Source organism: Symphalangus syndactylus, chromosome 17, assembly GCF_028878055.3.
Source record: "Symphalangus syndactylus isolate Jambi chromosome 17, NHGRI_mSymSyn1-v2.1_pri, whole genome shotgun sequence".
Classification (NCBI taxonomy): Eukaryota; Metazoa; Chordata; class Mammalia; order Primates; family Hylobatidae; genus Symphalangus; species Symphalangus syndactylus.
Window position 1 is genome coordinate 69,086,595 of NC_072439.2, and position 12,879 is coordinate 69,099,473.

A 12,879-nucleotide genomic window follows, 5' to 3' on the forward strand; every position below is an offset into this window, starting at 1 on the left:
TGTTATCAGTAACCACTTACATTCACTATTCCCTACCTGGGAAAATATGACATTTATACACGCATCACTTTACTTTATAGTTGGCTTCCTGACAAGGTTTATTATAATGATAGCCAAAAGCTGTTTTCACAGTGATGAAAAGGAAAGATGTGGTGGTCAGGAAAGTATCCAAAACATTTTCTCTATAATAAAATGATTCAAGGATCTTCACATAGAATAATTGGTTTATATATTGGCTTCTGGTCTTTCCCTTGCCTGCTAATTGGCAACTAACTATATCAGCTGAACAACAGTGGCAAAAGTCACAAAGATACCCTGGCAACAAAGGACTTGGCAGCTATGTAATGTAGTATGCAATGACTACCTGTCTATGATTATACAGCATTCTGAAAACTCTTTCCTAATTCACATTCTTCCTCCTATTCTGTGTCCTATTTTGTGTCTTCTAGACAAATCCTTATTTATCAAAATTTTATGCACATAAGAATCACCTGGGGATCTCATTAAAATACAAATTCTCATGCAACAGATCTGGGGTGGGTCCTGAGATGCTGCATTTCTAAGGAGCTCCCCGGTGATGCCCATGCTGCTATCCACTGCCCACATCTTGATGTCCAGGTTCTGACTTCTAAATCTAAGCTCTAGGTCAGTATTGTCAAATGTCCTTTTATTTCAGCCACCATCCGGTAACAACCAGGCAACAAAGCAACAGGTTGGTGAGAAAGATTGGTGATGATTAATTAAAATACTTTAATAGTTTTCATATGACTCTCAAATAATTGTTGCTTGGGACCTGTTGAACCTTTTAAATATGTTGTTCACATAATGATGACTTCTGTTTTATAGGCCCCAAATGTTGGTGTGTGTGTGTTGTATTTGTGAATTTTGAGATAATGTAGTGTTATGTAAACAAAAATGCAGAGCAATAGGAAGGATTTCTGCTTTTTAAAATGCCCCTGAGTTTTCTGTTCATTCTAGATGTCTAGTATCTAAAAGGTCCTGAGGTGAGCCATGTGTAGCAATCTCTCGTTTATCATATAGTCAATGCATGTATCTATAAATGCTTTCTTCCTGCATTTTAATTATTTGTTCAAGAACTTTTATATAATATCAAAGATTATTTTTCTTCACTGGTGCTAGATTTAAAATTATATTCTAAAACAAAGATTTTACTAAAAGCTTATGTGTATATTTTTCACCTGTAGCTTAAGGGCTAATGTGAAACATTGTGTGTTTCAATAAAACACTATGTATTGTCTCCAGCACACCCTTCTGGGTTGTTAGATTCTAGGTGAGTTCACTGTTTTTGAACTATTTTTGCCCCTCTTTTCAACTTGCAAGCCACTGACGGATATGCAAACTTTGTTTTATCTACTAGAGATCTGACTCCCTCTTCTCGCTGGAAACATCACTTTTGGGATCTACTTGCAAATTGGACTGGTCTGCTACCTTGCACAAATTGTCAACTCTCCAAACTTTTCAATCTTATGTGTTTTTTTTTTTCAACGTTTAACTACAACTTTCCAAACTAACATTTTCAGTTTTTCTCCCTCCCACCTAAGGACATTACCAAGAACTAAAACCTGACATCCCAGATCCCTATACAGACTTTTGGGTGCCTTGCAGCTGTCCCTTTCTCCCAGGATCGTCAGGACTTCAAAACAGCTGACCTTTGCCGCCACTTGGCAATATAAATATATAAATTCAAGTGGTTTTGTAGGAGCAACACCAACAAGAACCCCTGAGAGACTATTTCTGAGACTCTGCTTTGCCCCACCCGGGAACTTTAGGATCACTTCTAGGTTGTTCAGCAATGAGTGATATTCATTTTTCTTAAACAAAAGGGGAATGAGACTGGCAATGCTGAACTTTACCTCAGTCCAGTGCTCCTGGAAAGTGAAGACATTTAAGAAATCTCTCTATCCTTTCCTGTTCTAGAAACAGCTAACCACAAAGGACTCCTCTCCTCTCATATATTCCAAGACCCTCTCTTTCCTTCCTCATGAGTCCTATAAGAATCACAGATAACTTCCTCATCTACCTACCTCTACAAAAGCTCAGACCTTCTTTCTTTTCTTTGAGATGTTCCTGTTTAATGAACTTTCTCCGTATTGCAGTAGGCTGAATAAAACCATCTCTTTAATTGTTTCATACATTTTGTCTTTCACAGAACAACAGCTACAACAAAACAAGTCACCTGAGGTATCACTAATAGAGCATTTCCTCCACACCGTTTCAAGTTTTAAAGATTTTACAGATACAATGTGAATGAGTTCTGGGGAATTTATTGGCAAAACCTGACTCAGAGGCAGTTCTAAGTAGCTTCCAGGATTTCGAATAAGGCATATCAAAGAGGGGTTTCAAGCTGTTTAAGAACCAACTGGGAACAACTTGAAAGCTTAAAGGAAAGTGCGAAGAAAGATGTTTCAAGTTGAAAGGGAAAGAAAGAGAATACAAAAGAACATAAAAAACCCAGCAGGTATGACTCAAACGTCACCTGGGGATTTTAAAGTGTTTGAAAACCGTCCCAAGTTCCAAAGTGATAGTTTAGGACATTGAAAGTGAGACTGGCAAAATTCCTCTCATTGTACAATTGCCAAATAACCTATGCGCGAGGTAATTATGGAGATTGCAGCAAGGTGGAAAAAATGCAGTGCAAAGACGTAAGGTAGACTCTGTAATGATAGTGTGCAGGAGAAATACATTGGTAATTGAGGTTTTTTTTTGAAGTGTTATTTTATAATAATTTGTAAATTCAGCAGTATCCTTCTGAAAAGGAGAGGAACAATTTTAAAGGAAAATAATAAAAATAGGTAATACAATAAAATGGCTGCTTTTAGAAATAAGAGCAAGAATAAGCTACTAGGGAATTTGATTTGAATACTATTTGAACAGGGGAGGCTGAATTTCAAAATATTAATAGCATAAACACCTGAGTCAGTTTTTCAGCATTCCCATCTAGGCTCTACCTTTACTACCTATGTGAACTTAGGTCAATTATTTAAATTCTTTATGCCACAAATTCTTTATATAGAAAATGTGGGGAATAGTAAGTCCCACACTGTAGAACTATTTAGTGGAATAATAATACAGGACATTACCAATAAATAAAATGTATCAAAGTCTTACTGGGTGTCAGGCACTGTACTAAGGGCTTCACATGGGTTATATCATTTAATGTTCACAGAAACATCATGATAACTAAGATGACGCCGATTTTCAGTTGAGGAAACTAAGGCACAGAATGTTTACTTGAATTGCTTAAGTTTACAAAGCTAGCAAGTAGTAGAACCTTGTTTTGAAACCAGTCTTATGCTTAAAATTTCATCTTTAAACCTTTATCGTTTCCATGGTTTATTCTCTTTATAAATTGCAATTCCCACCCCCACCCCAAAAGACATCCGTTATCACCTTATAACTTACTGGGTATAAAACTGTAATTTTGAAGGTCCCAACATGATGTAAAAGGACCAGGAGTGGAGAACAAGCATGCAGAGGCAGATAAGATGACACTATGTCAGTTATCAATGTACTGCCCAAACTTTTTGATGCCTGCTCTGTGATGACAGACTCAAGCCTACAATATGTCTCCTTTGCTAGCTGTCATGATCTTGAGCTCTGTCACTAGGGGGTAATGGAGAGACACTGGAGGAGAAATGGATTTCTCTTCCAAGTTCCAGGTTCTCCGTGTTCCTCTCCCAAGAATCCTGCCCTGCAGTTTCTCCAGCACTAGGCTCTTATAGCATGACTTCTCCAGTACCAAGCTCTTGCAGTGACTTTTCCAACACCATACTCCTGCAATGCAGATAAGGCTTCTCCAGAACCCAGAGCTAGCAGTTTCCCCCGTCAGCAGTATGCCACCTATCTGGTACCACTCCATGAATGGTTTTCCATAATATCCTTGGCAAGCAAGAGGCCAACTGTGTGACTCTTCCCTGTGAACAGCCTTCCCTGTACCCTCTTAATGGTTCTGCAGTGAGTTCTGAGAAACAGCACCTCCCTGTGGATAGTTTCTCCTGGAACCCTGGTGGTAGATTTCTGGTAAGTTCCACGTACAGCATCTCCTTGGGTTTGCCATTCAGTGAGGCATGGAAAACACCGCTCAGCCCTGGGATGGGTGGGACTCTTCCTTCGTCAATATATCTCAGGCATGAGAAGTAGTGGCTGCTCTTTCATTTTCCTATTCCTATATTCCTTAGAGTTCTGTTTACTTCTTACTAGTCAATTTTCTATAATACGCATGTATCAAATCTAAAATCAGAACAAAAATATTGAACTTAATTTTTAAACATGCCTATCAACTGTAGTTTCTTTTCAGTTATCACTTATTCTTTTTCCTTTCTATGATGGCTAGTTTCTCGGAAAGGTGTCAGCTTTCTTTAGTAGGTGTCCCATAGGCACCTCCATCTCAACATATCTTAGAAACTAATGTCATTTTCTAATTCTATCCCATCTTCTTCTGTATTTCCTCTCTCATTGATAGTCTTTTTACCTCAACGTAGTTATCCAAACTAGAAGACTGATCGACATACATGTATTCATCTCTTATTGGGCACATAATCCTTTAAATTCAAACTCCTTAATATCTCTCAAGTTAGTTATTTCCTTTCTAGGTTTTCCTTATCTTCAAAATCATAATAGATATCATCTAGTGAATGGTTAGTGTGCTAGCTATTGTGCTATAATTAACCCACATAACTCCAAGAGGCAGGCATCATTATCCCAATTTTACAGATGAAAAATAAACTGAGACTTAATAGGGTGAATAATTTATTCAGATATAAACGAATAGTAGAAGGCAAAGTGATGATTCAAAAGCAGAGAGCTGACTGCACACAGCAAGTTCCCATTACTATAATATTGCTGCCTTCAGTCTAGCCCCATTATAATGCATCTACCGCAGTTTTCAGAACGCTTTCTAAAATGCAAATCTGGTCATGACACTTTCTTGTTTTAAACATTTCAACAGGAATTTTCTTTCTGGATAGGATTTAATAGGTAGTTGCAGGTTATCATTCTCACTGCACCAGATAGGAAAAAAAAAAAAAAAACAGATAAATTACAAATGATATGTTTAAAGCCATCAGAAGGCTGTGGAAGCAATGATGACCAAAATAACTAAATTCCAGAGATGGTAGGGCCCTTCCTAGATGAGCTAAAATTGCCAAGTATTTTCTTCTTTCTGGGGATTTATTATGTTTTGGCATTGCTAAGAAACAGACCTGCATTCGACTGAGAGACTCTATCATGGGAAAGTAAATTTAGAAGTGTTTTGATGGCTATGTGGGTTGGTGTGATGTATTGGAATCTAGAGAAATGTCACAGCTTTGGCCAGTCTTTCCCATAGGACATTCTCTGAGCCCTGGGGTGGTGTGGGAGACTGTGGATTGGACTGAAAATGCAGAGTAATGTTTTCTGCAGTTTTGCAGTACGTGGGAGACAATACCCCACTAAAAGGAGAAGCCTAAAACAGACATTTGAAATCAGAAGTGGACTAAGCCTAACTAAATCTGTGATGACTGCTCTGTGATGACAGACTCAAGCCTACAATATGTCTCCTTTGCTAGCTGTCATGATCTTGAGCTCTGTCACTAGGGGGTAATGGAGAGACACTGGAGGAGAAATGGATTTCTCTTCCAAGTTCCAGGTTCTCCGTGTTCCTCTCCCAAGAATCCTGCCCTGCAGTTTCTCCAGCACTAGGCTCTTATAGCATGACTTCTCCAGTACCAAGCTCTTGCAGTGACCTGTACCTCAGCACTGACCCGGCTCAAGTACTAATTAGATTAAGGTCCCCAGTGTCTCATTCTCTCTGCTGAATTAAGGAGAGAGTAAACCATTCTCAACAGAAAAGAATATTAATTTTAGTGTCTATAGATCTTTTACATTTTCTGTCATATAATAAAAAATTACAGGACTTGCAGAGGAGCAGCAAAAATGAGACTAAAAACCAAGAGGAAAAAAATATATATTAGAAGCAGACCCAAGGATTATCCAGATTTTGGAGTCAGTCAACCAAGACTTTAAAAATTACCATTATAAACATGTTTCAAAAACAGAGGGAAAAGATGAACAAAATGGATGAGAAAAATTTAACTGAGAACTAGAATCTGTATAAAAGAGATTCAAGTGGCATTCTAAAACTGAAAGTATATAAATATGTGTGTATATATATAATTTCAGATATACATACATATATAATCTGAAACTGGGAACTGATTAGATGGGTTTAAAAGCAGACTGGTCAATATAAAATATACAAACTGAAGCCAACCTAAGGAAATAAAATGTTTTTCCATTTTATTTATTCCATTATTTAATTCCACTTATTAAAAGAGCATCAAAAACATTTGTGATATAATTAAACAGGCTAACATATGTGTAATTGCTATTCCATAACAGAAGAGAGCAGGAATGAGAATAAAACATAATTCGAAAAAAGATAACGGCTGAGAAGTATTCAAAATTGAAAAAAGATGCATTCAATAAATTTCTATGAACCCCAAGTAGCATAAATACACACGCACAAAAACACAGTACTTAGACTCATCACAGTAAAACATCTGAAAATCAAGGCTAAAGAGAAAGATTTTAAAAGCAGCCAGAATAAGATGCATCAATAACATTAAGAGCAGGATTTTAAACGGGAACTATGGATGCAGGGAAATATGTTAACTTTAAAAATTTGAAAAAAAAAAACAAAACAACAAAACAACCCTGACATCTAGAGCTTTAAATCCAATGAAAAATCCTTCCAAAGTCAAAATGAAATAAATTCATTTTTCAGACATGTAAAAGCTAGGAAAATTATTCACAAGCAGGCCCATATTTTAAGAAATTCTGTAGAAAACTCTTTAGACTGAAGGAAAATGGTCTCAGATGAAAGCCTAGTGCCACAAGAAGGAATAAAGAGCACAAGAAAGAGCATTGTAACTTCTAGAACAATCACTTTAAGAATAATGCAAATAAATATAAACATTGAAGAGGTAATATACGATATAAAATGGTATAATTCAGAATGATTTATTACAATATTTCAATAGCTCCCTATTTCTGATTAAATAAATGCCGAGTCCTTAGCATAGTTTACTAGACGCTCCACGGTCTGGCCCCCACCTACCTGTCTAGCTTCATTTTCTTCATGCTCCTTCTAGAACCCAGCCAGTGGGAACTACATGTAGCTCCCTTAGCACACCATATTATTCATACCACCTTAGAGCTGCTTATGCCACTCCTCTACCAGAGTATCATCCCCCGCTTTTTTTTTTTTTAACCTGGCTCATAGCAACTTAACTTTTAACATCTAGCTCAGGTATACTCTGGTTTCCCTGAAAAGTCATCTCTGAATTTTCATGTGTTCCCATAGGATGCAGTACTTATCTCTATCATAGCCCTCATTGTAGAATATAATTATTTGTCTACTTATCTATTTCCCCACTTCGATGTCAAGATCTCTAAAGGCTGGGTATCTACATATTATCTCTGCATCTTTAGCATCTGGCACAAATGCTACTATATGTAATAGCTATCCTAGGAAAAGTTAAATACAAAAATGAACAAACATTATTTCAGTATCTGTTTGTCAAAGACTCTATGATTTCAGAGTGTATATACAATCTGCTTCAATCCTCCAGAACTTTATTTGTAAATAGTGCACCAATACCTCAAACTTAACACATTCCAAACACATTTTACTTTACCTCTACTAACGCGTGTAAAACTCAGTTAATGTCTCAGTATCTGAAGTCATTCATTGTAGCCAACTTGGGTTCATTTTGACTTCTGCTCCTTCCTCAACCTTGATATGTCCTTCCTCACTATTTCCTTGTTTTCTCCCTCACCTTTGACCTCCTATTCATCCTGTAAGTCCCAGTTCAAATGTGACTGAATTCTTTCCCATGCTCCAGCCAGAATGAATGGAACTTTTTTCCTGGCATTTTCATGGAACCTCATTGGTGGTGTCATATGTCATCAATAATTTGCATCATTTTCTCTCACGAATTGGTGAAGCTTTTAAAAGAAAATTATTTTCGCTTGCAGAAAGGACAAGTAAGAGGAAATATTTTCAAAACAGGTAAGTAAAGGAAGAAAAACTGAAGAAAGAAAATAAAAAACCAAAGGAAAGAAAACATCTTTTAAAAACTGTGGGGAAGCTACAGGAAATTTTAATAAGAAATCCAGGGGAAAAAATTCTCTTTGAAAATTTATTAGAGTCTTTTAGGTATTTTGGTTATTTCTGCCCAGGCATTAACCCCACCTCTTCACCCACACATCTTCCCTGCCCATATGAAGAATTCATCTGTGGCTTCCTTCTGCCACAGATTATATAAAAGATTCTTCACAGAAGCAGGAACTCTCACCACTGAAGAGAGGTCTTTGCTGCTCTCATTGTTTACCTGTCTCTCTCGCTTCTTTCCTCTCCAGCTTTTGCATATTCTCTGTCACCTATTCATCTTGCCTCAATTCTGACTCCATTTTCTGTCTTGCTTTCCTCCTGTATGCATACCCTGTATCTGGACTATCTTTACAAATTTGTCCTATGTCTGGATCTTTTTTTACTGGTCGTTCCTGTTTCATGTCTGTTTGTGGCTCACAAAGACAAGATAAGTACTTCCCATATTCATTCTTTTTTTTTTTTTTTTTTTTTTTCCGACAGGCTAGTGCAGTGGTGCAATTTCGGCCTCCACCTTCCGAGTTCAAGAGATTCCCCTGCCTCAGCCTCCTGTGTAGCTGGGAAAACAGGTGTGCGCTACCATGCCCAGCTAATTTTTTGTATTTTAGTAGAGACAGAGTTTCACCATGTTGGCCAGGATGGCCTCGATCACCTGACCTCATGATCTGCCCGCCTCGGTCTCCCAATGTGCTGGGATTACAGGCATGAGCCACCGCACCCAGCCCCCATTTCATTCTTAAAGGTGAATCATCCTGGTGAAAAATGGTGGGATGACAGACTGAAATCCTTATCAGACACACTAAGAGTTATTTAGAGCTGTAGAGAAGTTCAAACCTTCCTTCTGCAGGTTGGGCAATTGAGCTTATTGAAGTAAATTGAAAATACGAAGATTAACAGGGAACAATATACAAATTTATTAATGTACACATAAGCATGAAAACCCCACAAAATATGAGACTCAAAGAAGGGCCTGAGGGTTGAAACTTAAATCCCCTATTCACAGAGAAGAGGGAAATGGCAAATGGCAGGGTGGAGGGGGGAGGGTGAGAGGGGTAGCCAATTTTAGAGGAAGAGTAAATACTTTTTAAAGGAAATGAATGAGCTCAGGGAACAGAAAATAGCCTGGGACAAAGTTTCTCTGTGCTCTAGGGGAGGTGATGACAAGTTTTAAAAGGTGAGGGGTAGAACTGCACTGTGAACAAAGGTTGTCTTATTATGCAGGTAGTCTCTCAGGTTAAAAAAGAGTTATTTTAGAGCTCCCTCCAGAAAAATAGGCAATAGCCTGTTTAGGTGTGGTAATGACTTTTAATTTATCCTCTGATAAATAACATTCCCTGGTTGTTTGATGAGATTCATAGAGAGGGGGTTCAATACAGCTGCATTTCTTTAGGAAGAACCCTCCTCAGATAAGGGAATTTCAGAGAGAGCCCTCCCTGAACTTTGAAAGGAAAATCAGGATAGACAGCAGGAGAAGGTAAGAGAGAGACTGGTTCTGAGGCCTTTCAATCTACTTTGTTCAAAGCACTCAACATGCCAAGTGGCACATTTTGGGGTATCACTTTCTGAGCCCCCAAAAAAGCCCTAAAGTTATGGCTTTGCTTTTAAGAAAAATGAGCAGAAACCATAGATTGCCCTCACAAGGGCAAGCAAAGAGAAATTCTAAGAAAATGGTTTAAAAAAAAAAAACCTGATAATAATTAGACTGTAAACTATGGTAATGAAGTATGACAGCTGTATCTTGCCTATAAGTAGAATTTCAACAACAACAAAAATGTTGACCAGCTGTTCTCCCTTTCCATAAGGGACAAAGCAAAGAGGAGACTCTTAAACTTCCCTAACTGTGGACATAAGGAAACACCTTTCTACTGCAAACGTTATTATTTCTCAAGGATGATGTTGAACCCCAGCTCAGAGGATTTTAAAAGTTTTGAAACCACAGATCTCAGATGGCTTCATTTAATTCTGATTTTTTCTGATTGTTACAAGTTGAAAACTTGAACTTTTTATTAATTATTTTCAATGAGCTTCCCTGCAGTGTCCATATGCTTTCTGAGTGCTTCACTGAGAATCAAGTTGTGTTACCTGTTCTCCCACAGGACCCCTCTTTGCTGGAAGAATTTTTCTACAGAATTATTCCTCAAACTTTTAAGAACTCAGAAGACTATAATAGTCTGAAAAATAAAGAATTATTTTGTACATCGTTTCTACATCTTTAGAGATCATTCACTTATAGTTTCTAATTTAAGCTTTCTTGTCTTCTCATCACAACAGCCTAGCACTGCAGCTGAAAGACTTTAAGACAATACATTTTAAGTCGTCTCTATTTAGAGTGTTTCACATGAAAATAAAACAAGATTGCCAGACACTGTGTTCTAAAGTCGTCTTATGATGGCTTCCTCCAGCATCGGTTTTGAAAATTAAGGTTATTTGGGGAGAGAGATTCTCATCCATGGAAGATTCATGGCTATGTGTTCATGGCATTCTAACTTCAGAAAAGGAACAAAATAAAAATATTCATTTCATATATCCCAGCCTGTTGGCTGTCCTATCTGAGAGCACAGATCAGCAGCTGAACTATAAATCTTAACAGTCAAACCACACTTTCACTGCAAACTACAAGGCAAACACTTGTTATTTTCATGCTTTTCTACTCTATTTTTAAATGATTAAGTTTCCTGAAGAGGGAAAATAGAGGTGTATGATGGCTGAGAACTTACTTTCAAAAAGTGACAGGGCCTCTGGAATTTGGGGACGCTCCTCCTCTGGCTCTTTCCTGAAGTATTTCTCAGGGTCTAGAAGGAAAGCAGGTTTATTCACTTCAGGCAGCTCTTCCAGGGCTCCAATGCTTAATGACCTAAATGTACCTTCACAACGGCAGGTTTTAGAGAGAGACAGGGAGAAAAAGGCACAATATCATTAACTCCTTGGAAAGAGCTAGCACATTTCCAAGTTAACTTTTATACATTTAACCTTCCTGTTACTCAGCTGGTACAGCTGCAGTGCTCTCCAAACCCTATCAACACAGCTGTTCAAAATAAATCCATAGTGCTTTTTATTCAAAGGAACCAAAAGGAACTCAAAGCTTCCCATTCATTTTTTTTTAATTTTGTATTTTTCTGCTATTTTCCCTTGAAAACGAATATTCTGCAGTTTTGGAAAAGCTCCAGTTTTTCTTTTATCTGCAAGAAAATTGTACCCTTTGTGAAATGGAATGAATTTTTTTCAGTGTTTAACAAAACATCTCAAATTTCAAATTGGCAGGTACTTTTTAAATAATGTTATCAAGTAAACCAGAGCTGTGTTACTGTATTTATCATGCACACAATGAGATGATAGGAATCTATGTTAATCATGCTCTTAAAGGCAAAGTCTTGAACAAAGTGAAAAATATTTCTCTTTGCTTCATCTAATAATTGGATAATAGAATGGAAATCTATAAAAGCTTAATTTGAGATAAACTTTTATGTTTCTTTGTTAGTTCTGTGAAGGTAGGAACTGGGTTTTTGTTACGATGGTGGCTCAGAACCTAAGAAAAGGAAACTAATCGGTATTCAGCACCTGCTATGGAAAAAGTCATGTTCTATGTCAGTGGCTTTCAAAGTATAACAGGCATCAGAATCACCTGGAGGGCTTACTAAAACATAGACCGCTATGTGACCTCCTTGGCTTATGACTAATGGAGGAAAGCAGGGATGAGGATCTCATAATTTACATTTCTAATAAGTTCCAGTTGATGCTTATGGTGCTAGGCCAGAGACCACTCTTTGAAAACTAATTTGCTATGTCAAATTAAAGAAGAAATCTTCACAACATGTAAGGTATCATTGTGCCCTTAAGACAGATGAGGAAACTGAGGCTTAGGATGCTTTAGTAATTTGTCTTAGTTCACATAACTGTTAAATAGCAGACCATGGACTTAAGTTGAAATATGTTTAATCCCAAAGGTTATGCTCCAAGGTATAACACTAACAACATTAATAAAAAGATTGTATTGGTTGCTATAATATGCCAGGCAGTAGTCAAAGTGCTTTACATATCTATCTCATGTAATCCTAAAAAAACTCTGTGGAGTAGATTAGTTGATAAACGGGCATCGAATATTAACAAATAATTATGCACCATTTTTACAGCAAAATTTCATCAGAAATTTAAAAATCAACATATCTGCTCTATGAAAGTGTGACATTCTCTTGGACATAAGTTGAAAAGATATTTGTAGTAAGTAACATATTTTCATTATAAAGCTTCAGGAAGGATTCTCATCTATGTTTCTAAGCAATATACCTTAGTATAATAATGATTCCTTTGTTTTAGGTTACTGGTCTTATAATTCTTTTCTGGTCAGTCAACAACTAGACTAATGCGTTGTTCTGTGTGGCTTCAGGATTTCTGAGGGCAAAAATAGTTTTTATTCATCTTCATTTCTTAAATACTTAAGGGAGGGAATAAAAATTCTGGTGCCATCTCTTCTTTTAGAACTGTATTAGGTACTTCACACATATTTTCTGACTAATATAGTTAGGATATTTGCCCCTCTGAATCTCATGTGGAATTGTAATCCCCAGCGTTGGAGATGGGGCGTGGTAGAAGATGACTGGATCAAGGGCATATATTTTTCATGAATTGTTTGGTGCCATTCCCTTGGTGCTGTCTTTACAATAGTGAGTGGGTTCTCACAAGATCTGGTGGTTTAAACTTGTGTGGCACCA

The 12,879-nt window shown here is 37.2% G+C and overlaps 1 protein-coding gene across 1 annotated transcript in view; it reads right to left on the bottom strand.

Moving 5' to 3' along the window:
* WDR49 (WD repeat domain 49) overlaps window positions 1-12,879 on the bottom strand; it is a 175,077-nt gene that overhangs the window by 10,729 nt on the left and 151,469 nt on the right. Inside the window, 1 exon segment of the mRNA XM_063620427.1 lies at window positions 10,888-11,034. Coding sequence (XP_063476497.1) covers window positions 10,888-11,034 — 147 coding nt within the window.